Source organism: Carcharhinus amblyrhynchos, unplaced genomic scaffold, assembly GCF_965287045.1.
Source record: "Carcharhinus amblyrhynchos unplaced genomic scaffold, sCarAmb.v2.hapA scaffold_38, whole genome shotgun sequence".
Lineage (NCBI taxonomy): Eukaryota > Metazoa > Chordata > Chondrichthyes > Carcharhiniformes > Carcharhinidae > Carcharhinus > Carcharhinus amblyrhynchos.
In genome coordinates, this window is record NW_027649779.1 from 6,212,621 (window position 1) to 6,240,480 (window position 27,860).

General features: G+C 42.5%; 1 protein-coding gene and 1 gene segment (V, D, J or C); one reads left to right on the forward strand and one right to left on the reverse strand.

Moving 5' to 3' along the window:
* The first annotated feature begins 1,385 nt into the window (after positions 1-1,385).
* LOC145362421 (putative G-protein coupled receptor 139) lies at positions 1,386-3,556 on the forward strand. The gene is made up of 2 exons (XM_080218457.1): positions 1,386-1,455; positions 2,667-3,556. Exons 1-2 carry the CDS (start codon positions 1,386-1,388, stop codon positions 3,554-3,556), a joined length of 960 nt encoding a protein of 319 aa, XP_080074583.1.
* Positions 3,557-9,739: 6,183 nt separating this feature from the next.
* On the reverse strand, positions 9,740-27,622 carry LOC145362477 (Ig heavy chain C region-like). The segment is given in 7 exon segments: positions 9,740-10,131; positions 11,362-11,670; positions 12,593-12,898; positions 13,856-14,164; positions 25,839-25,883; positions 27,099-27,398; positions 27,531-27,622. Coding segments are annotated over 7 exon segments (1,707 nt in total).
* Positions 27,623-27,860: the final 238 nt, after the last annotated feature.

The following is a 27,860-nucleotide window of genomic DNA, read 5'->3' on the forward strand; positions in this document are numbered from 1 at the left end:
GAGATCCCTCTGCTCGTCGACACTACCAAGAGTCCTTCCATTTGCCCTATATTGTGTACTCCTATTACTCTTACCAAAGTGAATCACCTCACACTTTTCCGCATTAAACTCCATGTGCCACCTCTCAGCCCAGCTCTGCAGCTTATCTATGTCCCTCTGCAAACCGTAACATCCATCCTCACTGTCTACAACTCCTCCGGCTTTGGTGTCGTCAGCAAATTTACGAATCCATCCTTCTACACCCTGTCATTCACTCACTCATCTGTGCCAATTTATACAAGATGTGGGACGGCGAGAGTCCACATTGCGAGGTGTCACACCGTGGAAACGACAGCACTCTGATCTATGATACTACGCCTTTCTCCCAAGACACACACACACACACACACACACACACACACACACACACACTTGCTCAAAAATTGCCTGTCTCCAGTCGAATGGTTATTGATGTGTGACACCAACTGTTCCTTTATTTCAAAGAAGAGTTAAAGAGTAACTTTCATCAAGCTTACTCCTCCAAATATGATTTACACATCGTCTCGATAATAAAACTTTAGATGACCGAAGTTTATGTGAGAAAATAAACAAATAAAATGCAGGATTGCAATTATTTCGCCCCAAAATAATAAAGTCCAAGGTGAATTTCGTAGATAAAAAGTGTTTCGCTTGCTGTTTGTAGATCGGAAAACGGGTTCATTGTATCACTTCTTAAAAATATAGCATATTAACCTCAGTTATCATTGGTCATTTCTGTGAAATCCATCCTGTACTCGCTGAATGTGAGAGCAGGAGGATAGGATGTGCAAAATGATCATAGTGACTTCAGGTGTTTCCGATGTACATCTAATAAAAATAATTAGGGAGTAGGAAAGCAGTTTGATGATCATTCATGATCAAAATGAAGGGCGGAGTAGACTCGGAAATACTGAATGCACTACTCATGCTTCTAATTTCAGTTTCCAAAACTCTCAGAAGGAAATACGTGCCTAACTAATCTGATATCTGTGAGCAAGATGTAATTGGGCACCTGGCAGAAATGAGAAGAGATGGTCTTTGAATTTGAGATTAGAGCCCAGATCAATATCTCCCCTCACCTGCTGTTCTTGATGGAGACACGAAGGCAATGTTTGTGGGAGGTGAAGGTAACCATGGAATGAGCAAGCAGCAGTTTGGGTAGGTATACAATGGGATCATCCCCCTTGCCAATGGTGCAATGTGGAGGTACCAAACAGTGAGTGAATCTGTTTGTTCACCGGCCTGTAACTAAGGTGCTATTTCTAACTTAATTATTCCTCTGGAGACGCTCACTCAGAATAAATGTGGGACACAATGAAACCACTGCAGAGCTCAGGTTTCAGCTTCATTTCACTTTCTGGGAGAGGATGCATGGACCAGCAAAAGGCCTCTTCTTCGCCATTTCTTATCCCATTCTCGCTGCCATTGGTGTTCCTGGTAGGTGAAAGATCCCAAATTATTCTCATGACTTGAAATGTATGGCGTTGCATAAACATTAACCTTTTTATTGTTGAACATTGGGTTTTATTCAAATGTAGTGAAACCCGATCCAGTGTTTTCAATGTTATTCAGGATAAAGCCTATAAAGTCACCCGTATTTCATCCACTGGTATGCACAGTCTCAGAAAATGAGATATTGCGATCTAATCATTCAATTAGGTGCATTGACATAGGACATGCATTCAGTGGTTACATGAACCTATACTGCGACCTCCAGCAGTTAGTAATTGTTGATTTGTAGTGAGGTGGCACTGGGCTGCCCACATTGTTACTGAGGTTTTAAGAATTAATTATGGAAACTTTTGAAAAAGGTGTGGGGGTTATGCATATGCATTTTGTCTTGTGTTAGTAATTCTGGTAAATTTCGGATAATTATATTTATAATCACTAGCTGTATGCATGTAAATATGGCAAGGCGAATATGTCTTGCCCATCTCCAGCTTTCATTTGAAAAGGCGATGAGGCGCGTGTTTCTTCAGGAACCCTGATAAGTAGAATGGGGATACTTCACAAGACTTTAACATATCAACTTTATACTGACCGACAAGATAACAAAATTGTTCAACGAATTTATTTTCTAAGGATCGTCCTGAAGCACAGAGAGAAAGTTTAGACTTTGAAAGAAGGAGTTCCAGAGGTTTGGGTCTCGGCAGGTAAAGGCACACTGAAAAGATCAAATCAGGGGCATTGAAGACAACACTCGGAAATATGGTGTGATCTCAGATAGTTGTAGCACGTTATCAAAATCTGGAAAGGCGAGATTGTGGAGGGATTTAAAATTTGAAGGACGAGATTATAAAAACAGAGACGCTGCCTGAATGGGGGCTGATAGGGCTGATGGATGGATGGGATTAGTACGAAGAAGAACAGCGATAACAAATTTTGGGAGAATCTGAAATTTGATAGTTATCTGAGGGGATCAACCCAGTGACCAGAGCGCAGAGTTAAAATTTGGACTGATACCCCCTAATTTAAAATAACTTTAATCCAGTTTTGAATGTCACGTCATTACCAAGACTTTACAATCACTGGAGTCTGGAGTTGGCAAAGTGAAGGATGGGGTGGTTTTCGGTAACTGATTGGAGATCGCAGCAGCTGGTGTTTACATCCCTCTCAGTAATACCTCTCTCTGCCTCTTTCTATTTCAGCCAACTTGGTGGCGATCGTAATCTTATCCCGAGGACGGTGCGGACTGTCAGGGTGCATCACCTACTACCTGATCGCGATAGCATTGACTGATTTCCTTGTCATCATCAGTGCCGTCATCCTCAACCGAATTGGCCGCATCTACTTTCAGAACAGCGTCCTGTCTACCACTCCCGCATGTACACTCACCAATCTGCTGGTCTATTTTACCCGGGATGCATCTGTCTGGTTGACAGTGGCTTTTACCATCGACCGTTTTGTGGCCATCTGCTGCCAGAGCCTGAAGACCAGGTACTGCACCGAGAAAACAGCATTGCTGGTTATAGGAACAGTCTGTGTCCTGAGCTGTGTCAGGAATGTCCCTTTCTATTTCACTTACCAGCCCTTGTACATCCTGGACGGGGTGCCCTGGTTCTGTGTTTTTAAGCCCAGTTATTACACGCTGCCCGCCTGGCAGGCATTTGACTGGTTGGACAACATCTTAACCCCATTTCTCCCGTTCCTCCTCATCCTGCTTCTTAACGCTCTAACCGTAACACACACCTTAGTGGCCAGCAGAGCTCGCAGGAGACTCCGGGGCACTGAGGGTCACGGGGACCCAGAGATGGCCAACCGCAAGAGGTCCATCATCCTGCTCTTCGCCATCGCCCTCAGCTTCCTCCTCCTCTGGGTCACCTATGTCACATACTTCCTCTATGTGTGGATTACAGGTGTGGGCTACCGCACCAGCCTGGATTTCAAAGACCCACGGTACATCTTTCAGGAAACAGCAAACATGCTCCAGCTAGTCAGTTCCTGCAACAACGTCTTCATCTATGCAGTCGCTCAGACCAAGTTCCGAGAGGACCTGAAGAAGGTTCTGCTGAGCCCCTTCACCAAGCTCACTGGCTAAAACACACATCAGCACGTGCTTGTGTTTAATCAATTTAGACCGATGTGTACTCCGTCTGTCTGAAATCAGACACTATTGGGCTTTAGATACAGGACTTAGGAGATGCAAGCGCCATAATACAGTGCTCACAGCCCCCGTTATTGTTCTGAATGAATGCTGAGTTATTGCTAACTTCCTGGAAGAGATAATGTAGTGATGGAGATTTTCAGCATTGAAAGAGGCCCTTCGGCCATATAACTCCTATCTCATCACATCCCATTTTGCCACAGTTGGTTCTCTTCTTTGCATGCTATGACTTTTCAAGTGTTCATCTAAATGCTTCTTAAATGTGAGGGTTCTTTCCCCTGCCATACTTTCGGCTGTGAGTTCCCGATTCCCACCACCATCTAGGTTAACGAGTTCTTTTTTGCAAGTCCCCTTTCAATATCATGTTCCTATCCTTAGATCTATGCCCCTGGTTATTGACAATTTACTAAGCGGAATGGTTATTCTCATCTGGATAATCCATATCCCTCATAGTTTGGTACAATCAGTGGGTTTCCTCTCATCCTTCTCCACATTAAGGAAAATAAACCCAGCCTGTCCAGCCTCTTTTCATCGCTGCAAACTTCACCCCAGGCTGCATCCCGTTCAATTCACTTAATATCCTTTCTAATACAACAACATCTGTATGTGTAGTGAGCTGAACCCTCGAATGTGTACTGAATCGAAACTATTCTCCTTGTTAAAGTAGTTTGGCACCAGTATCATCCGAATGAATCTGCACATGGTTCACTAACCGTGGCATAATGGGAGTTTTATACAGCACCAGCATAACTCCTGAGCTCGTCTCATCAATGCTTCTGCTAATAAAGGCAAGTGCACCATGTGAACTCTTAACTACGTCATCTGTCCTGCGCTTTGCATCCTATCACTGCCTTTCACTATCTGTGTTTGTTCTCAGCCTGTTGCCCCTGTGACATTTCCAGTTCGGAAGCAAAACCACAAATTCTCACTCCACTGATGCTGACAGAATTGTTTGAGACCAGGAAGCAATTCAGGATTGCTTATCAAAAATATTATTTGTTAATATATCGAAACCAGCCTGCGAACCTGCAAGGACCGAACACGAATCACTAACGCACCAAAATGGCACGGCGTTTAGGAAAATTACAAAACGTCGAGATCTAGGGGTACAAGGTCAGAGCTCATTGAAAGTGGAGTTACAGGCGGACATGATGGTGAAGAAGGCATTCGACATGCTTAGTTTCATTGGTGAGAACATTGAATGCAGGGGTTGTACTAGACATTGGAATACTGTGTACAGTCCCGGTCACTCTATTATAGAAAGGATATTATTAAACAAGAAAGAGTGCAGAAAAGATTTACGAATGTGTTCGCTGGACTTGATGGTTTGAGTAATAAGGAGTGGTTGGGTAGATTGTTTTTGTTTTCTGGAGCGCAGGAGGCTGAGGGGTTACCTTATAGAGGTTTATAAAATAATATGGGGCATAGATCAGTTAGATAGTGCATATCTTTTCCCAACTGCATTGGTGTCTATATCTAGAGGGCATAGGTTTAACGTCAGAAGGGAAAGAATTAAAAGATTCCAGAGGTACTTTATTTTTTCACACAAATGTCTGGAACAAGCTGCCAGAGCTAGTGGTACAGGCGGATATAATTTTGTCTGAAAAAAAAAACGCTAGCTATCGAGAAATATGGGCCAAACGCGGGCAATAGGTACCATTTTAGTTGTTTAAAAAGGGAGGCATAGATATGTCGGGCCGAATGGCCTGTTTCAATGCTGTAAAACTCTGCGACTTTGTTTCATCTTCCTGATTCTCCCAGATACTGATTACAGAACAGTCAGCCTCCGATTTAAATGGATGAAGGAGATGTCATTATGCTGGGTTGTAAAATGCGATTGGCTGAGTAACTTGTCAGGAATTATGATTGCTGTATGTTTACTGAACTTAACTGATTTTTAAACTAACATGAGGCGGGAATGATCGACAAGAAAATGTATAATTGATCTGTTATTGATTGTACACGTTAGATTCATTGGAAAGTCCTGCGCTCTGTTCCAGAGCCACTTAACCCTTTCTGTCATCTCCGAGCAGCTGCTTGTTGTGTTTTTGTTTTAAACAAATATTACGTCTTTATACAGAGATATCTGCCTCGTGAGTTTTATATTCTCTGTAGTTAAAGACAGTATTGGTCACCTCAAATCATCCCATAACACTAGCCATAATTTGGAAATGTGTAATTTATTATGTTCTTACGTGAAATCCGCCTCAATCTCTTTGTTTCACCCGATGGTTTGCACCTCTGTTCTGTCTGTGTTCTCTATCTAGCTTGTGGTATGCCTGACTTGTAAGTATTGCATCGGACGATGTACAGAGAAACTCACTCTGTTAACCCACGCTGTTGCGACTCCGATAGTGTTTTTAAGGGGCAGGGAAAGGAAACTATTTCCTCCCAAACACGAACCCCCATTCGTCGCAGATGAAGCAGAATCTTCGCTGTTTAGAATTACCTGAAACTCGGTCAGTGACAGATCAGTTTATGAGTGAAATCATCGATATCTCCGCGTTCCTCACTCATTCTGTCTCTGGATTTTATCTCAAAAAGGCAGAGATGAAGGTGTATTTACACGGATTGGCCACGGGGTGGCGCAGTGACTCTTTCACTGAACGGCCTTGAGTTCAACCACATCCCACACATGACTGGGGGAACATTCCTGTCTGGGAAAAGGGGGAAACCCTATAATAGTGAAAATGGGGCGGAGGTGATGGGTTCGGAGAACAGAATGAAGCCAAGCCAGAGATGGTTAAAATTTAATTCAATATTTATTTCAAAAATTCAGAGAATATTTTACAGCAAAATTACTTTTTTAAGACACGGAAGTGAACACAGCGATCGAGCTTTACATTGAGAACAGAACACATGCGCAGAGAATCCGTCAATATTTGTACATCTGTTCCATAAACCAGAAAGGGAAAACAGGACATTAATAGAATGAGGAATTAACAAACGTGAATAAGGAATTAGAAACGTTTCTTATTTATACATGAAATTTAAACTACGGGAAAACTATTAATCACAATTAAATTTATAAGAAAAATGGGTCGTATATTTCATACTGAAAATTGAAATAAGGTCTATGATTGCTTCAGTTTCAGATTCAGAATGATAAACTGTAAGAATTTTACTGATAGAGTCACCAAGAGGAGATATTGTACATGAGCCACACAGAGATCTTGATAATCAGCTGAGGGAAATCTGCAGCGCCCAAAATTCAACCCATCATTTGATCTGTAAAATAAAGATACAATAATGAAGCAGATGTTTATGATGTGGGGCATTAATGTTAGAGTTTTTAATCAGTGAAACATTGAGAGATTTTTCAAATCCATTCTGCCAGTTTGAAATGTGAGTGAATTGAATCATCTCACCTTCACCAGAGTGACGGCAGTGCTGTAGAAAATGCTCAGGAAGAACAGGACGATGAATGTGGAAGCGGTTGTCCAGATGTTGCTGTTATCATCCTCATTGTCTTCAATCCAGATGCGGTCGGTGAGGTCTAGGGGCGGAGACCAGAAATTGAAATTAGATTACTTTATTTATCCAGGGATTTTTTTTTCTTTTCCCTGTTCTCCTTCATAAACTGTTAATGTATTCTCTGTATAATTTTCAATGTCTATCTACTCTTACATTCAGGACACTCAATCACCGATCTCCGTAACTATGTTCACACTTGATCGTTATGTACATTCCTTGGACAGTCCATGTCAGAAAGCACTGAAGATGTTTTCTTGAGTATCAGTTCATTTTTGATCAATTTGGCACTATCCCTCATTGAAGGATATTATGACTGATATGGAGGAACGTTCACTGATCAATGATTGTTTCCAAAGATGGTGACTGACATGTAAACTGTGATTGTTGCTGTTTAAGAGCCGGGATGTAATTTCTGATCTCTTATTTATGGTTGAAATTGTAAGTAGATCACTAGCTTAATTTAGTTTTTCCACGTGTTTTCGGTGCAATGTACATTGGGCGAATTGTCGGTAGATACGTCCATTAAAATTCATGTTTAAATTTTACTTTCATCATTTACCTTATTTAAGATTTTGCATTTGTGTGCGTGTGCATGATCATCTCGTGCTCTGCATTAATCTTTGGCTCTGAGTTAATATATGTACAAGAGCGTTAATGTACTCATTCATTTGCCTGTATTTGTTGATTTGTGTAGTTGTGTGTCTACATCTGAGTGTATATTTTATTTTTCTGGTATTGTGTGTGTATGACTTTATTATTGTGTTAAGTCCATGTATAATTATTAATGCCACTCTTAATCGGTGCACATGTGCCTCTATCTATGACTGTGTCTGAATTTCTGTCATTCTAGTGAGGTTTGTTTCCCTTTCTGTGTGCGTCTGTTTCCCAATTTGACCGTGTGTACCCGTTAACATGTATGTATGTATATACGTGTTGATAGTTCTTCATAACGATATCTTGATTCGTGTTTGTGTTTCGATATGTAGTAATGTGTGCTATGGTATTCTGTTCTGTATGAGCATGTTAATGTTTGTGTCCACATGTTTGCGTGCAAATGTTTTGCTGTCAGTTCATCTATATGCAGCCTGCTTATTTGTTTATGTGCATTTCCATATATATCTGTTAATGTGTATAACATTGTCTTTGTCTTTATGTATATCCCTGTCAGGGTGAATGTGTGCTAATATATATACTTATTTGAGTATATGTATGTGTTTGTGCATTTATGTGGGTCTACATGTACGTGTATCTATCTTTCGATGCGTGTATGTGTTTGTGTCTGGGTCTGTGTACCGACACAGAGAAGTGTATGAACTTGTGTGTTTTATGTGTATTTGTGTGAGTGCTTTTGTATATATTTGATTGTGTGCGTATGTTGTTGTTTTAGTGCCTGTTTGTACAAGTTTGAGTCGACACATTCGTGTGTGTGTGTGTGTGTGTGTGTGTGTGTGTATGCGGCTACACCTGTATTTCTAATTGTGATAGTTTTGTGTAGTATTGTCAGCGTGTATATGTTTTAACTGTTGCTTCAAGTTTTACCGGCAATTGTTAACTGAACGTGATCCAAACAATCCGAACAATGGAGCACATTTTCAGACTTTGCTGTTTAAATGTCTTTTATGTGAGTGGCACGGTGATATCAGGAGAGTGAATGAAATAATTCATTGATGCATCTCAGAATCATCAGGGACAGAACAGTGAAAACCGGGGAGGATTCGATTACTTGTTTAAATTTGTATTATGGGAAATCAATGCCAGCACATGATTAACAGGAACAAGAGTGTTGAAACATTTTTGAATTATGTTGCATAAATATATATACGTATATTAGTTTATGTGTATTATATACTTCAGTGATACTTTCATGAAGATAATGATACTTCAAAATCTGTAGCAAAAATAGGAAGCTAATTTGTACTGTTGACAACTGACTCCTTATTGTAGAGAGTCATTCCCTTCCAAGCACGCTACTTACGAAAGGGTGGAGAGTGAGCTCATAGCTTACCTCTCTCTATCCTGTGATGCAATGTTCCTGATGGTTCTAACCACTGAGGAAGTGGAGGTGAGTGGATTAAATAATGACATTGCTCCTCTTTTCATTGAGGAAGTTGTGGTACATGGATTAACTATTGATCCTCCCCTGTCTTTGTTGGGTGAGTAGGAATCCGGTATGTTAACAATTTCACTCTCCCTCAATCTGATGTGGGATTATTTCTCTATGTTTATGTGTGACCCTTACTTCTGTTCAGTGGGTGTGATGCAGCAGCTTAAAGCTGACAATGAAAGGGTAAAGGCATGGACAATGAGAGAAATAGAAACACCGAGATCTAAATATTGAGAATGCTAGCCGCAAATGTTGAAATTGTCGGATTTTTCCTCAGGGAGGAAAGTCGGTGAAGACATTTTGGAGAATCCTGGAATAAATGTGCTCTATTCTGTCTCTAAGACAGGGTGGATCTGAGCTGGACGCATTGGTTCAACAAGACTTCGATCTGAGGCCTGAAAATATCTGACTCAAACAAAAAAAAACTACTGGAAGGAAAACTGAAAAGCAATCAATGAAGCGATTGGGTATTTCATTTATCGTTACAGGAAAATGATTTTATTCTGTTTATTGTAGTTTTTAATGTACCCGACTGATACTCATTGACATGAATTAACAGTGTCCATCAGTGCAAGAGAAATGTTCACAAAACTGGGTTTACCGCTGGATTTGTCAACTGTTCTGTTGATGATCTTCAAGGGGATGGCTTCATGTCCCACCACACAGGAGTAAGAAGCGCCGCTGGACCATTCCTCTGCTGCAATGGATAACAGGCTGTACATGAAGAAGGAGCTATTGCCGTTCTCCGCCACCACCTCGGTGTTCCTGTAGTTGCCGGGATTCACCGGCTTGTCGTTGACGGTCCACTTGACGAAGATCTCTCGGGGGGAGAAACCTCTCACTAAGCAGCTGAGGGAGATGAAACTCTGAGCGGAGACGTCTTCTGCCGAGGGCAGGAGGACAGAGACGACCGGTTCCCGCGGATTTAGATCTGCAGAACATGTACAATAAATATCAATAAACTGGAGAATTCTGGAGGCAATGAAACCGCTGGTTCGATATCAGGAAAATGTGCTTCGGTTTTGATTTTAAATGTTTCCATTTTTGATTTCCAGCTTGGAGGAGAGGTGAACACAATTGTTTTCTCAAATAACTCAGGGGGGCGGAGTGGAAAGATTCAGAAAGTTTACAGCACAGAATCAGGCCATTCGGCCCAACTGATCTACTTTCCTTTTTGATTTCCTAGTTTTGATGCACCACATCAGACTCGCCCCTTCTTCTTCGATCTAAACCCAGTAACATCGCCTTCAGTTCACTTTTCACTCATCAACACATCAAACTCCCCATAAACATATCAATCGGCCCAGAGTCGTTTAGTTCAGGGGAGAACATTAATGCACTGAATACTAAATATTGACGAGTACACTTTCACTGGAGATAGACACAGTGATGCATTTACATGGAAACATAGAACATTACAGCACAGTACAGGCCCTTCAGCCCTCAATGTTGTGCCGAGCAATGTCCGAACCCACAATCAAGCTATCCCACTCCCTATCATTCTGGTGTGCTCCATGTGCCTATCCAATAACCGCTTGAAAGTTCCCAAAGTGTCCAACTCCTCTATCATGGCAGGCAGTGTATTTCACACCCCAACCACTCTCTGAATGAAGAATTTACCTCGGACATCCCTCCTATATCTCCCACCATGAACCTTATAGTTATGCCTCCTAGTAACAGCTACATCCACCCGATGAAATAGTCTCCGCACGTCCACTCGATCAATCCCCCTCATCATCTTATAAACCTCTATTAAGTCGCCTCCCATCCTCCTCCGCTCTAAGGAGAAAAGCCCCAGCTCCCTCAACCTTTCCTCATAAGACCTACCCTCCAAACCAGGCAGCATCCTGGTAAATCTCCTCTGCACTCTCTCCAATGCTTCCACATCCTTCTTATAGTGAGGTGACCTGAACTGAACACAATATTCCAAATGTGGTCTCACCAAGGTCCGATATAGTTGCAGATAACTACACGGCTTTTAAACTCAAACTCCCTGTCAAAACACCCTGACACACTGTAAGCCTTCACTGTTCTATCCATTTGAGAGGCAACTTTCAGAGATCTGGGGATATGAACTCCAAGATCTTCCGGGTCCTCCACATTCCTCAGAACCCTGCCTACATTTTGACCCCACATTTATTGCTTCAGTCTCTCAGCTCACCTGTTTCCTTGTGGACAGATGTTCTTAGAGGAGTCGGCAGATCCTGATGGCTCACCACGCACTCAAACACAGCTGCACTCAGCCAGGCTTGTGTGGAGATGCTTAATTTGCTGATCACGCTGTCAGGATCCGCTCCGGGCTTTTCGGCAGTCTCTGATTTCAAATACTTCCTGTCTCGGATCCAGGACACGTTAACTCCATCAGGAGGATGAGAAATGATGCAGGTTAAGGTCACGGTCGCCTCCAGTAAGACCTGTTCTATTGGTGGTGGCTGTATCTTCACTGTGGTATCAAGGCACTGGAGAGGACCTGTGAATGACAAATGAAAATGAACCCTAGTTCCCCTTCAGAAGCAGGACAGCAGTCTTCAGCCTGAAGGAGATGAAGTCACCTCCAATACATCAATCTCTAACTATAGCCTTTCAACATCAATGGACGATGAAGAACCAACTTGTTCTATGAACTTATTCCCTTTATTAAAGTATTGTAGCAGCGGTACCATTTGCATAAATCAACATTGCAGGATTCCCAAACAATACACCATCCTGAACTCAGGGAAAACAGTACTGGGCGTTAGTTTATAAATAGGGTGGATGCACTTTCCGAAATTTTACCCCTGTGCTGTGACTTGTGAAAGAGTCCGATCCCCACTGTCTCTCTGAATCTTACCAGCTGCCTCAGGGAAAAAAAAAAGTTGACATCAAGGCCATCTCTCTCACTATATTACTTCAAAATGGAAGGGGGGCACTCTTTCAGGGGAGGCAGTGGCATATGGTGTTATCAATGGGCTTGTAGCCTACTATAAGGTTCTGGGGACACAGATTCGAATCCCATCATTGCAAATATTAAATCTGAATTCTATAAAAATGTACAATTAAAAGTTGAAATGATTGTTATGAAGCCATTGCTGTAAAACCTCTTCCAGTTCACAAATCTTTTTTAACAAGTAAATCCGCTGTCTTTATCTGGCCTGGTATGCATGTGACTCCAGATTCACAGCAACGTGGTTGACACTGAAGTGCCCCTGGGTTTGGGAAATAAATGCGCCTCTCATGAAGGGATAACAAACAATTGCTTTTGTGATGAAATTCTGAAGGAGGCCTTGCCCTAATGCAGCAAATTACATGACAATAACTTAGAAGTTATTCTATGCGTTGTACCAACATTAATAGATCTCTAATTCCGGATAACATCGGAATGATATATTGTATCCTCTGTTTGAGTCTCTTACCCTGAGATGCGCTGATGTTCAGACTCTGAGTGTTTCCTTGGTGAGTGACCTGGCAGGTATAGACCGCTTTGCTGAACCATTCCCCAGCGGAGACTGTCAGCCGGCTGCTGGCCGAGAAGTTCCCGTTCACTTGACAGGCGGGAGAGGTGACAATTCCTGAATCCACGGGTTCCCCATTCTTCAGCCACTTCACCGTCAGTGACCCTGGCTGGAAATCGATGATTGAACAGACGATGGTTGCAAATTTGCTGCTTGTGATTTCTTCACTGGAACTCACGGTGAGAATAACGGTCGGGGGGATTTCACCTTCAACAAACACATGTTTAGACACCACTTGAAGATTCAATTGACAAAAATTAAAATTAGTTCTTTTTTTTTAAGCACCAGAGCTGCCGATTTGAGAATTGTGTCCATGGTTTTGTTGAACTGGCAGGGAAATGGCAAATAGAATTCAACTGTCAAAAGTGTCACGCAATGCATTTGCGGAGGGCAAACAGAGCAAGGGAATAGGCAATAAAACAGAAGGTTGAGAGAGATTGAGGAAATGCAAGAACTTGTACTGAATGTCCACCTTTTTTTTAGATGGTAGGGCAACTGGACAAGTTGATCAAGAAAGCATTTTGGATTAATTCCCCCAATGTGTGAGGTATTGAAAACAAAATCAGTGATGTAATGATGGGGCTGTGTAACACACTAGTTAGGCCACGTTTGGAGTTTGCTCCATAGTCCTGGCCATTGCGTTGCAGGAATGACGTAATGACTCTGGAGAGAGATGAGGTTTACAGGAATGTTGCCATGGCCTGAACATTGCAGCCATGAGGCGAGATTGAATAGGCAGGAGTTGTTTTCCTTCGAAAAATAGGAGACTGAGGTGTGACGTAATTGTGGTTCACAAACTTATACGGGACGTAAGTAGAAATAATTGATTCCCCAAGTGTAGGGCTCAATTATCATTTAAAATGTGTCTGTATCTGTATCTCAAGTGCTTTAACCTACAAGGCTACGAAGCAAGGACTAGAAAGTGGGCTTAAAATGAATGGTTAGTTTCTTTGTTGTCACTTTTGGACAGCACAGACATGATGGTCTAAATGGTCTCCTTCTGCACCGTAACATTTCGATGGTTCTCTCGTTCTGAGTAACTTATCAGTCAGTAGATATTTACCTGGAGTTGCACAAATTACATTTTTCAAATTGCTACAAATCAGTTATGACTAATGCCTTATACAGTTCAATCACAGCGCCCCTCTCTTACCCAGGTTTCACAACACTTACATGGCATTCCAATTCTCTTGACTGAGTCACTGTGTCGAACCTCACAGTCAATTCTGGGGCATTCTCCCGCTGAGTCGGTGATGGTTAACTGGCTGCTCAGTGTGTAGGTCCCCTTCGTGTTTCTCACTGACGGGTAAGTTTTAAACCCACTGGTGAGCGTTTGCCCATTTTTCTTCCACGTCAGTTCGGAGACATCTGGAGAGTAATCCATCGCCAAACATCCGTAGGTGACGGAGCCGTCGGAGTTGTGTTGCTGACAGGAGGAGACCAGGCTGTAGAGAGTGGGCGGAGACGGTGTCGCTGGGAAAGAATAGCCGATTGAACAAGTTAGACTCTCATTTGCGTTTGTTAAGTCATCAAACATGTTGTTACAAATATGTTTCTATATTAGATATAGCTCTCGGTGTTATGTGGGTTCTAGATATGATCAGGATATTGATGAGGGATATGGGTAATAGGTATGATCAGGATATTGATGAGATCTGACCAAAGTGAATGGCGGAGTAGGCTCAGAGGGCTAAATGACCACTCCTGCTTCTATTTTCTGTGCTTCTATCCCGAACATTGATTAGAATTATGAACTTATCCCAATATTTCCAGATTTAATCCTGTATCTACCTTTCAGATTATGTTATTTCTATCAATTGGGAAAAGTCATCTCTGAAGAAACTCACATCCCTGTCTCCACCTCGAGCAAATTAAGAAGAAAAATACATTCATATCGTGTCAAAATGGCATATCATTCATTGGATTAACAGAGAAGAACAAAGATTATCTCAATTGTTGCAGCAACTATTTATTTCTCAAATAACAACACTTTGTGATGAAGAAGTTCTCTCTTCATTCATATCATCCACTCACCTGATGATGGAGTTCCAACAGCTTGTGATTGCAAATAAACCTGTTGGACTGTAACCTGGTGCAGTGAGAATCCTTACTGTGCCCACACCAACCTCACTCCGGCATCTCCACACTAGTTTTGGAAATTGCCTGGGTTCAAACTGATTGATGCCCCTTCCTCTCTAACAACTCACTGCCTCTCAATCCACAAAACGGAGATTAGAGACTTTGCTTCAAAAATACCTCCGGAATGAACACTTACAGTGAGTTAATGAGGGCACGTGAGGGTGAGTGCGTGTGAGTGAGTGAATGTGGGTGCGTGACTGAGGGTGTGACAGTGAGTGAATGTGAGTGAGTCAGTGAGAGTGTGAGAATAGTGAGTCAGGGTGAGTGATTGAGGTTGAACGAGTGAGGTTGAATGAGTGTTTGTGTGTGAGTGAGGATGGAAGAGAGTGAGTGAGCAAATTTGAGTGAGTGATTGTGAGTGAGTGAGTGAGGGTGTGAGGATGAGTGAGTCAGGGCGTGCGTTTGAGTGAACGAGTGAGGTTGAATGAGGGCGTGTGAGTGCTTGTGGGTGAGTGAGTGAGTGAATATGAGTGAGTGATTGTGAGTGACTCAGGGTGAATCAGGATCCGTGAGTTTCCGAGGTTGGGTGCATCAGGGCAGGTGAGTGGGGATGGGTGAGTGGGGATGGGTGAGTGGAGGTGATTGAGTGGGGGTGAGTGAGAGGGGGTGAGGGTGTGAGGGAGTGTGTGTGAGGGAGTGTGTGTGAGGGTGGATGAGTGAGCAAAAGTGAGTGAGCATGAGTGAGTAAGCGTGAAAGAGGGTGAGTGAGTAAGGGTGAGTGAGTGGGGATGAGTGATTGTGGTTGAGTGTGTGAGGGTGAGTGAGTGAGGGTGAGTGAGTGAGAGTGTGTCAGTGAGGGAAGGTGGGAAAGATAAGGTGAGTGAGTGAAGTTATTTGAGTGAGGATGAGAGATTGAGGGTGAGTGAGTGAGGTTGGGTGAGTGAGAGTGTGTCAGTGAGGAAAGGTGGGTAAGTGAGGGTGAGTGAGTGAAGTTCTTTGAGTGAGGATGAGAGATTGAGGGTGAGTGAGTCAGTGTGGGTGAGGGTGAGAGAGTCAGTGAGCCACCTCCTCCTCTCCCTCTCTATCGATCTTTTCCCGATTCTCTCCATTGATCAGCTTTCAGTAACAGGGCTGTGTAAAGTCAGGAATCAGTGTAGATCACCGGGCAGCTGCTTTAATGTCGGGGCCTTTCTTTCAGAAACACGGATCAGTGAACAAATAGACAGACTGAGGGAGCTGGAAGGGAAGCTTCCAGCAAAACTAGGGTCACACAGGAATCAAACACCAAGTTTACACCAGTATTGGGGAGCCAGGCGGACTTAGTCTCAGCCAGATCCCTTCTTATTGATTGTGTCTTTGTGTCCGGTGTAACACATGGAAATCCCTACTTCTGACCTCATGTTGGATGGAATGTGTCATTAATGAAGCAATAGAAGATTGTTGGTCCCAGAACATTCCCCTGCCGAACTCCTGCAGTGATATCTCAACTTAGATGTTTGACCTCCAACAAGCATCACCATCTTGCTTTGTGCTAAATATGACTCCAAACAGAGAAGAATTTCCCGCTGAAACTTATTCACTTGAGTTTTACTCGGGGTCCTCGATACCACCCTCATTCAAAGTCAATTGGCGGTGTTGGGGGTGGGGGGGGATGTATGGCCACAGTGGCATGGTGGCATATGGTGGCACCCTCATTCAAATGTTAGTGGGGGAGGGGGTGGGGTGGCCGAGGTGGCACAGTGATTAGCGCTGCTGCCTCACAGTTCAATTCCCGATATGAGTCATTGTGTATGGAGTTAGTAAGTTCACCCCGTGTCTGCTTGGGTTTCCTCCCGATGCTCCTGTTTCCTCCCACAGTCCAAAGAATTTTGGGTTCAAGGGACTGGCCGTGCTAAATTGCCCCTTAGATTCAGGAGGACTAGTTAGAGTAAACACATGTGGTTATGGGGATAGGGCTTTGGTGGGATTCCTGTTGATGCAGACTCGATGGGCTGAATGGCCTCCTTCTGTACTGTAGCATTTCGTGATTCTATTCTGTGGTGTAAATGACAGTCTCTCTGACGTATGTGAAGTGGAAAGTGTGCGAGAGGGTGTTTGGGTGTGTGTTTGATAGAGAGAGAGGGTGAATGTGTGTGTGATGGTGCCTGTGTGTGATAGACTGTGTTTGCACATGTGTGAGACAGTGGGCTGCGTTTGCAAGAGGGGGCAGTGTGCCTACTGGAAAGCAAAATAAACTGTTCATGAGTGTGTGGAATTGTGCATGGGATTGCGTGTGAGAGAGAATGATGCGCGCAATGTGTGTGGGTGATAGAAGCAAAGTGTGTGTGTGTGTGTGTGTGTGTGTGTGTGTGTGTGTGTGTGACAGAGAATGTTTGCACGAGGCTGTGCTTATGCGAGAGAATGTGTCTGTGTATAAGTTAGAGTGTGTGCATAGGTCTGTGTTTGTGAGAGAGTGTTTGTGAGAGAGCTAGTGTGTGAGAGCAAGAATGTACGGGTGTGAGATAGTGTGTGCATGAGAGATAGAAATACATGTGTGTGTGTGTGTGAGAGAGAGAGAGAGAGACAGATGCGTTTGCAAGAGGAATTGTGAGAAAGTGTGTGTGAATAAATGTGAGACAACTTGAGCGTGTGTGACAGAGGTTGGGAGAGAGAGTGCGTGTGCGAGTGCGTGAGACTATGCTTATATGTGTGTGTGTGTCTGCGTGTAAGAGAGAATGTGTGTGGAGGTCTGTGCGTCTGAGTGTTTTTGTGTATGAGATGTGAGAGACTGATTGAGAGAGCGAGAGTATGTCTGTATTTATATTTGAGACAGAGTATGTAGACCGTGAGAGAAAGAGAATGTGTGTGAGAGATCGTATGAGAGAGAACGTAAGTGTGCGTGTGTATGTGTGAGAGAATATGAGCGTCTGAACGTGTGATGTGTGTAAGTCTCTATCTGGCTGATTTAGTCTGGAAAAGCACCCTCACTCCACACATACTCACCCACTCACACAGTAAGTGGGAGTGACAAGTGAGCACAATGCGGACTGTGGGACACGGGTTGGAAAAACATTTAAATCTTCAACAAGTCAGTCACAATTAAATAATTTCCTCTTTCCTCAATGAGAGAAACTTGTAAAACCTCACGCAATTTGACACAATCCAGGGCAAAGCCACCCACAAGATTACCCGGCCCCTCATTCACCCTATTCACTCTCTCCATCACTAACAAGCAGTGCCAGCAGTGTGTATTATACACAACATGCACTGCAGCAACTCACCAAGGCTCCATAGAATACACTGTCCAAACCCGCTGCCTTTACATCCTAACAGGACAAGGGCAGCATCCACATCTGAAACACTATAACCTGTAAGCTTCCCTCCAAAACACATACCATCCTGACCTGAAACAATATCTCAATTCATTCATCATCGCTGGGTCAAAATCCTGGAGCTCCCTGCCTAACAGCAGGGCGGATGCCTGCAGCATATGGACTGCAGTTGCTCAAGGATGCTTCATATCAGCACTTTGTGAAGGAACAATTAGATTAAAAATTCTGGCCGAGCAAATTTCTCTAAAATGCCTTTAGAAGATTAAAAATAATATGCAAGTGAATTTGACCCTTCAACTGTCAAACTAAACAGTTCAGGGGCTGCTGTAGTACGGAGCACAATATAGTAAATCTCACTTTGTATTTGTTCATCGAACATTCCCAAGGCCGGTACATCACTGCTTAAAAATCACGCAATTCTCCCTCTGCAGTCTGATGTTTCTGCTTCTCTGATGGACACAATATGCTTTAGGGATTTAATTTATGAGACGCCGAGTCAAACAGTCACATTTCTCACAGATACAAGTGCATTGAAGAAATAAATCAAATTTCACTTCCTGCAGTCCAGGAGAAGGAACCAGAAGATTTATAACCAGTCAGGGAGATTCCTGGTCCCAACACAGTGACCACACGCCCAGAAACAGAACAGACATAAACAGTTCAACAGTCGGTTTCCCAGCAGAAAGATCTGTTCAATCTGTCGATTTCAAACTGTTGAATTCTCATTGATCAATAGTCAACTTACAACAGAAACATCAATAACCTACTTTAAATTAAACTGAAATTCATTTCAGAACTCCTCTCGACTTTTAATTATTTCTCTCTGCCTGTCTCACTTCTCGAAAACTGTGTAAAAATGTAATTTCGCTGAAAATGAGCAAAAATAACAGATTCAGGACAGTTCAATGCCCCTAACAGAGATACAGTGACACAGTAACAGTTCAATGTCCCTAACAGAGATGCAGTGATACAGCAACAGTTCAATGTCCCGAACAGAGAGACAGTGACACACCAACGTTTCAATGTCCCTAACAGAGATGCAGTGACACAGTAACTGCTCAATTTCCCCCAACAGAGATGCAGTGACACAATAAGAATTAAACAAATCGAGAAACATTTGCATTGAAAATCGTTACCTGATTACATTTAATTCAGAATTTAGATCCAATCAACAAAATAATCAAGGCAAAACATTTTATCGAACCGAGCACAGCTGAGTAAAGAAATGTTTTTTTTTTATTTCATTTTGATACAGTTAAATATTCTCTAAAACTGATGATATTTTGCACGCTAGTGCAATATTCAAGGTCTTCTGTTTTGAATTAATCAGCCTCAATATTACATTTTAAGTTATTGTTAATTGTCAGTTAGTTCTCCTGCCAGCTGATTTGTACTCTGTAATAAAATTAGTTTTCAATCTTTCAAAACGTTCTTCTGCCCCCAACATTGTTAAATAATTAGGTTACAATTAAATCTCAATGTTAAACTATAATTACAAATTACTGAATGGAAACATTCAAACATCTGTCATTCATTTACTTAAATGTAATCACATTGTAATATTTTACTTTTTCACTTTTACTACAAATGTCTTATTATAACCAACAATCGTGTTAAAAATGCATACTTCTGAGTTTGTATAGACTGTAACGGCCTGGCCGTTTGAAATCAATAATACTGCTTCCGAGATTTAATAATTTAGACCACCCATATAACTTCATTACTGAACACATTGTTTAATTAAAGAAGATGTGAATTAAATAGTGCAAACACAGAGACGACAATCGATTCAAATCCTCTGTAACGCTAAAAACACGATGCAGAATATTAGTCTCAACCTTTTCTACATTATAATATTTAATAAGAATTAAACATAAACTTTAGTTAGAATGAATTCTTCCATTCTGTCATTTATTCTTCCTATAATTCTATTCTGTGTTTAACATTAATGGGAGACATGATGTTATTAAGTGCAGAGCTAATATTATTTTTATAATATTTATAATATCATACTGTTTTTTTAAGAACATAAGAACATAAGAAATAGGAGCAGGAATAGGCCAACTAGCCCTTCGAGCCTGCCCCGCCATTCAATAAGATCATGGCTGATCTGTCGTGGCTCAGTTCCACATTCCCGCCCTTTCCCCATAACCCTTAATCCCCTCTCTTATCAAAAACCCATCAACCCGCGTCTGAAAAATATTTAGCGAGGTAGCCTCCACCACTTCAACGGGCAGAGAATTCCAGAGATTCACCACCCTTTGAGTGAAGAAGTTCCTCCTCCACTCCGTTCTAAACCGCCCCCCCCCCCTTTATCTTGAGGCTGTGCCCCCTAGTCCTACTATCCTTTCTGAGCGGGAAGAGTCTCTCCACCTCTATCCTATCCATCCCATTCATCATCTTATACGTCTCAATGAGATCTCCCCTCATTCTTCGAAACTCTAACGAGTACAAGCCTAATTTATTTAGCCTCTCCTCATAGCTCAACCCCTTCAACTCCGGCATCAGCCTAGTAAACCTCCTCTGCACTCCCTCCAAGGCCAAAATATCCTTGCGTAAGTACGGCGCCCAAAACTGCACACAGTCCTCCAGCTGTGGCATCACCAATGCCCTATACAGCCGCAGCAAGACCTCCCTACTTTTATATTCAATCTCTCTCGCTATGAAGGCCAGCATCCCATTCGCCTTCCTGACCACCTGCTGCACCTGCAAGCTGGGTTTTTGCGACTCATGCACAAGGACCCCGAGGTCCCTCTGCACCGTCGCCTGCTGCAGTTTTTCGCCACGTAAGCCATTATTTCTTTTTCTGAAAATGAGAACTTCGAATATAACAGATTCAGGGCAGTGTAATGTCCCAAACAGAGATACAGTGAATTGTAATTCATGTTTTATTTTAATGTGTAACCATTAGTTAACATGAATAAAATGTCCTAACATATATGTATTTCATTTTCCGAAACTTTTCTGCTTTATCCATACAAGAGTATTCAAACGCAATTTTATTTTCGTTTAGCCAGATCTGCTCAGTATCACTGAGTTGAAACAATGTAGCAACAATTGAGGAACACCAAACAATTTCACAAATTTTGAGATGAGTTAAGTAATTAATTATCTCGGTATCTAATTTAAAATGAAATACCTAGAACGAATAATCTGGTTGCAATTGCACAGAAAATAATTAATACTCGGATACAAAAATTTCCAAAAAGGAAATTATTCTGCAAAGCTCGTATTCCAGTGAATGCGAATTTAATCTGGGATATACCGATTAATACAAAGTATTAAGGACCACAAGTCCGTCTACTTTAGGATAAAAATGGAAAGGGACGAGTGCCGTCCAAGCGGGAGTGTGCTGAACTGGGGAAAGGCGAGCTATGGCAGGATTAGGAGGGAGCTGCAGCAAACTGACTGGGAGGGATTGTTAGCTGGCAAGTCCACGGTTGGCAAGTGGGAGGCTTTTAGGGACAAAATGAAATGGTTGCAGGGGAGGTTTGTTCCGGTTAAGCGAAAGGATGGGAAAGGTAGGATTAGAGAGCCGTGGATTACGGGGGATATTGAAGACTTGGTTAGGAAGAAGAGGGAGGCGTATGATAGGTCCAAACAAATGGGTACGGAGTGTGCGCTGGAGGAATATAGAGAGAGTAGGAGGGAGCTAAAAAGGGGAATTAGAAGGGCGAAGAGAGGGCATGAGATGGCTTTGGCCGGTAGGATTAAGGATAATCCTAAGGCATTTTATTCCTATATTAGAGGCAAGAGAGTAGTTAGAGGGAAAATTGGTCCTCTTAGGGACAAGAGTGGAGAGTTGTGTATTGAGTCGGAGGGAATGGGGGAGCTCCTGAATGAATACTTTGCGTCGGTATTCACGAAGGAGAGGGGTTCGGAATCGTGCGGTCTCTTGGAGGGAGCGGAGGTTCAGTTGCAGGATATAGTTATTACGAGAGAGGAAGTGCTAGGGCTTTTAGGTAGCGTAAGGACGGATAAAGCTCCGGGGCCTGATGGTATTTATCCCAGGCTGCTTAGGGAGGCGAAAGATGAAATTGCTGGGCCTCTGGCGCACATCTTTGTCTCTTCTTTGGACACAGGTGAGGTCCCAGAAGACTGGAGGGTAGCAAATGTGGTCCCGTTGTTCAAAAAAGGTAGTAGGGATAACCCTGGGAATTATAGGCCAGTGAGTTTGACGTCGGTGGTAGGGAAGTTAATGGAAAAAATACTTAGGGGTAGGATGTATGAGCATTTGGAGCGTTGCGATCTGATTAGGGATACGCAACATGGCTTTGTTAGAGGGAGGTCTTGCCTTACGAATCTGGTGGAATTCTTTGAGGAGGTGACAAAAACGGTTGACGATGGGAGAGCCGTTGATGTCATCTACATGGATTTCAGTAAGGCGTTTGACAAAGTCCCTCACGGTAGGCTGGTAGAAAAGGTTAAGGCGCATGGGATACGAGGCCAGGTAGTTAGGTGGATTGAGAACTGGTTGGGAAATAGGAGACAGAGGGTAGTTGTGGAGGGTACCTTGTCGGGCTGGAGGCCAGTGACCAGTGGTGTGCCGCAGGGCTCGGTACTGGGACCTCTCCTCTTTGTAGTCTACATAAATGACTTAGAAGAGGGAGTAGGTGGTGTGATCAGCAAGTTTGCTGATGACACCAAGGTGGCAGGGTTGGCGGGTACAGAACTGGATTGTCAGGTGATACAACAGGATATAGATAGGTTGGTGCAGTGGGCAGATAGGTGGCAGATGGCATTTAATCCTGACAAATGCGAGGTGATGCATTTTGGAAGGAATAATGCAGGGAGGAGTTACGTGATAAAAGGTAGGCCGATTAGGAGTATAGATGTACAGAGAGACCTGGGAGTGCAGGTCCACAAATCCATGAAGGTTGTGTCACAAGTGGAGAACGTTGTTAGGAAGGCTTATGGGATGTTAGCCTTTATAGGAAGGGGCTTAGAGTATAAAAGCTGCCGTCTAATGCTTCAGTTATACAGAACGTTGGTTAGACCGCATTTGGAGTACTGCGTCCAGTTCTGGTCACCTTATTACCGGAAGGACGTGGAGTCTCTGGAAAGGGTGCAGAGGAGGTTTACCAGGATGTTGCCTGGCATGGGGGGACTGGGTTACGAGGAGAGACTGAAGAGACTGGGGCTATTCTCCTTGGAAAGAAGGAGATTGAGAGGGGACATGATAGAGGTATATAAGATACTGAAGGGAATAGATAGAGTTAATAGTGAGAGACTGCTCCCTAGACTGGGTACGAACACAAGAGGTCATCAATTAAGGGTGAGGGGGGGGAGGTATAATTTGGAGGTAAGAGGAAGGTTCTTTACACAGAGAGTTGTGGGGGTCTGGAATGCGCTACCGAGTAGGGTGGTGGAGGCAGGCACGTTGGACTCGTTTAAGATGCAGTTAGATACGCATATGAGTGAAACGGGAATGGAGGGATATGGTAGGGGCTATTAAATAGGGTAAACCTCGGGAGACACCGGAAGGGCAGGCTGTATAACTAATATGTTTTGTCTTTATTCCACAGGTGGAGGTCCACCTCGTGTCATGCGAGGGGCATGCACACGGCGGGTTGTGCGTGGGCTGCTCTTGGAAGTCCAGGAGTGGCCTAGTACTTCATGTCGGTGTGTGTGCTTGATCCTGGACCGATAGACGGGCTCCACAACAGCTCAGTGACTAGCACTGCTAGCTGTGCAGATACATGGATTTGGGCCTGTGTCTGTGGGAGTTTGCACATTCTCCCTGTGGTTGCGTGGGTTTCCTCCGGGCGCTCCGGTTTCCTCCCACACCCCAAAGATGTGCTCTTAGGCTAATTGGTTTCCACCAAATTGACACTATTTCTTCCCTGAATCTGACTGAGTAGGGTCCCATTCGTAGACATGCAGGGTAGAATAGGTGTAGGGCGATGCGGCGGCGCGGGCTCGTTGGGCCGAAGGGCCTGTTTCCCGTGCTGGGTTGTTCTTTGTTCTTTGTATCTTGTTCAACTGAGCGCTGCTGTGAAAACAGCAGGTGATCATTAAAACAGCTTCTGGAATTGTCACAAAATATTTCCAGTCTGGAAAATGCTCTGGTCATGTTAATTGTGTGAAAAACACAGCAAAACTATGAAAGGGTATTATTGCTAAATTAATAATATAAAATAATTTGTGGTGAATATGGAGTTATATTACCGATTAATAATTCTTTGATTTATATTAATTTTACCATTTAACTTGTAAATGAGAAGTTTGTGATTGCAGCAAAGACTAAGTGTCCGAATGAGCGTTGTAAGTCATGACTTACTTGAATTTGTGAGCGTTAGTTAAAATTTATAAAAATGCCGTGATATCTTTTAGGTTTTTTTTCCCCCACAACCTGCGTGTTTTCTCCCTACAAGGATTTTCAAACTCAAAGATTGTTTGCGTCCAACCAGAAAACATCTAAACTCTCAACGGCACCGTTCAAACACTATTTAAACTACACTGAAATAATGCCACAAAGCCAAACCATTTCACAAATTTTAAACATTCACAGTGACTGCACCACAGAATCTCCTCAGCAGAAACACAACAAAACACATCAATGAGGGAATGAATCCGTTTCACAGAAAAGCAGCTTAATTATCCATTCAACAGGTCAAATGTAACATTGCAAAAAAAAATCTCAATATCGAATCTAGCAAACCAGCTCTTAACCAATTCTTAAACTAAACAGAAATCAGGAATAATCGCCATAGCATTGCGAGGAAGTGGAATATGTCCAACAAATTAGTATTGAAACTTTATCACATCTTATTCATATTGGGTCATATTTCAAACATATTTAAACATTTGGATGCTAAAAGTTCCAGCTATCAAATGTCACCGAGATTAAACGTTGCAGGTACCCCAAATTGTGAATGCAGTGACAAACTATGTTCTGAACGAGCGGCGTAAGCCGTTATCACTAAAGATTTTAAACATACAAACACAATAAAGCCTGCTTTATTTCTCCCTGCAGTCATGCATCAAGCAGTTGCAAACCCGCAGAATGTTCATATTCAATCACAAAACGTGTAACAGCTCAGTGTCACTAAGTTCAAACAATGCAGAAACACCAAATTAATTCACAAATTTTACGTATTTAAAGTCACCCAGATTCATAATCTCCTCACCAGAGGAAAAAAAACGCATCACTGAGAGACTGAACCCCGCTTCATGCAGAAGCAGCGCAAATCTGCAAACACTTTCAACAGAATCAAGTATAACGTTTACAGAAATGTTTAATATAAATTCCAGCCAATTCGCCCAACACCAAACTAATTAATGTTTAGAATAAGCAGAAAATATTACACAGCAGCACCAGCATTGAGAGTGAGTGGAACATTTTCACTGGATATAGAAATTTTAGATTTTTGAAAATTTTTGGTTTAAATTTCAAACACTTGTGTAGTAGATGGTACAACCCGCAGCCACTAGATGTCGCCGACATTAAACGCTGCAGAAACGCTGAATTGTTTAACAGACATTCGGATTTTAAAGTAACCCAACCACACAGTAATCTCAACAGATAAACACAAAATCCCAACAATTGGGATTGAATCCCTCAGCAGCATCTATTGTCAAGAAAGAGCGGAATTCTAAAACCCCTTTGCAGCAAAATCACAGGAAACATTGTAACAATTCTCAACCGAGAATCCACCAAACTCACATTTATGTTACCATATGGATTATTAGTACAGATAAAAATATAAAACAAAGACACATGTAAACCAGTTACTCAATAAGTGGATGGTTCTTACCTGTCGTCACCGTCACCATGGTCCCTTGTCCCCAGTAGTCGAAAGGATCACAGTGTCACATTCCGTAGGCTGTGTCATACAATAACCGTCCCTGTACAAAATAGAGACAAAATCACCATTATTTTAAATATCCACAAACCAGAGGAAAAATAAAATCAATTAATGTTCATTAGATTATAATTGTATTTCTGGAAATCATTTGACATTCATAAATGACCCTAATGTTTTATATTTCACAGAGTTACACGTGAACATGTTGTTGAAAATACACATCGATAATTGAGTAATTATCAAGATTTTCCACGTTTATTCTTGCCATGTGGTCAGTGCTGGACATAAATAATACTGTACTGTGATTACAGTTGGGATTTAAAAGTGACACTGATCCAGTTTCAGTCAATCAGTGCTGAGGGGTTTTTGTATTGACAGTAACTGCTGTGCCATCCAGTTATCACAGTGAGACACAGCATGACAAATACTGAGGCGGACTGTTAACTGTAAAATACAGACAGTTAATTTCACTGCTATTTCAAAAGCCTGTTTCCAGCTCGTTAAGGGTGAGTCAGTGAGATATTTCAATTTTTACTGGTCATGATATTGATAAAGGGGGTTAGAAACTTTTACACTCTCTGTGCACATTCAGCGTGTAAATCAATAACAATAAAATTGAAGCATTTTACATCTTAAAAAGAAACAATGCTGTTTGTAAGTATTATTTTGTTGAACCCTCATTTACTTTGGCATTCGGCAATGGCATTGGTCACAAATTTAAGCAACGTCCTTTTCTGAGGTTTTTGTATGAGGATGGCGCTTTTCTCAGCACTGTGACCCACTGTATATCACAGTGACACACACCCATACAAAAACTGCTCTCACTCTGTTCAGTACTGCTGTTCAATATTCACTTTAAATGGACCATTAGTTTTGCTCTAATGTAAAATGTAGGCAACTGTTTATATAACACAATCTATCAGAAATATTAAAAAGAGTAATATATCGTGTGTGGTACTTGCTGAAACTACAATGAATATAAAGTCAGTGAAAAGCTCACCAGTTATATTGGTGAGTTTGGGAAGTTTTACTGTTAAATGCTTTCTGTGTTACTTTTATTTTAAACACGATTATCGTTTGGTTCTGACCACCCTCGATCATATTGCATTTAAAACAGATACTGACCTTCAGGTTATGATGGAAGTTGCGGAATCCCCTCTCAGGATGTTCTTGTCCGGGTGCAGCCCTGGATCCTCTCGCTGTGTTGTCTTGCACAGTAATAGATGGCCGTGTCTTCAATCTTCAGTGTCGTCATGTCCAAAGAGAAGATGTTGTTTGAAGTGTCTTTGGACGCAGTAAATCGACCCTGAATTGATGGCGCGTAGTAGCTGCTGCCGGAGCTATAGTAGCTAACCAGCCACTCCAGGCCCTGTCCGGGAACCTGCCGGATCCAACCCATCCAGTAGTTGCTAAAATCGAACCCGCTGGCTTTACACGTCAGTTTCAGGGAACCTCCGGGACGCCCGGTCTCTGCCTCTGGCTGGGTCAACACAACCTCCGACTGGACACCTGTAAAAATAGATCAAAAACACCGGGGGTTAATCTTAGTGAAATGATTGCTGAGTCTGGAACATTCCAGAGAGACACTAACACTGAGACAGTAACAGTGAGAGACTTGAACAATAAGAAAAAAATACTCACCAGATAAGAAAGTCAGCAACAAACTGAGAGAAATGGCCGACCTCATCTTTCTGGTGATTTGGGGGAAATGGTTGTGTCAGGAACTCAGTGAACAAACCAGCTCCCGGACTGTTGGATTCCGGTCCCAGTGAGCGGTATTTAAATACCCGGCAGAAGGGGGCGGCTTTCCAGGCGCCGCCTGTTGATTCCCTGCTGGAGGCGGCGCCTGGATCCACGTCCCACCTTCCACACCCCCAACAGAATGGACTCGGAGATTTACAATAGATTAATATTAAAATGGACATTTTATCTGTATCAGGATATTTGTTTGGCTGAAATGTTTATTGTATT

Excerpts from the sequence above, each read along its gene's own strand:
- LOC145362421 (XM_080218457.1), top strand. The coding sequence starts at position 1,386 with ATGCATGGACCAGCAAAAGGCCTCTTCTTCGCCATTTCTTATCCCATT. Across the intron at positions 1,456-2,666 it reads CGCTGCCATTGGTGTTCCTG|CCAACTTGGTGGCGATCGTA; the intron begins GTAGGTGAAAGA and ends TTTCTATTTCAG.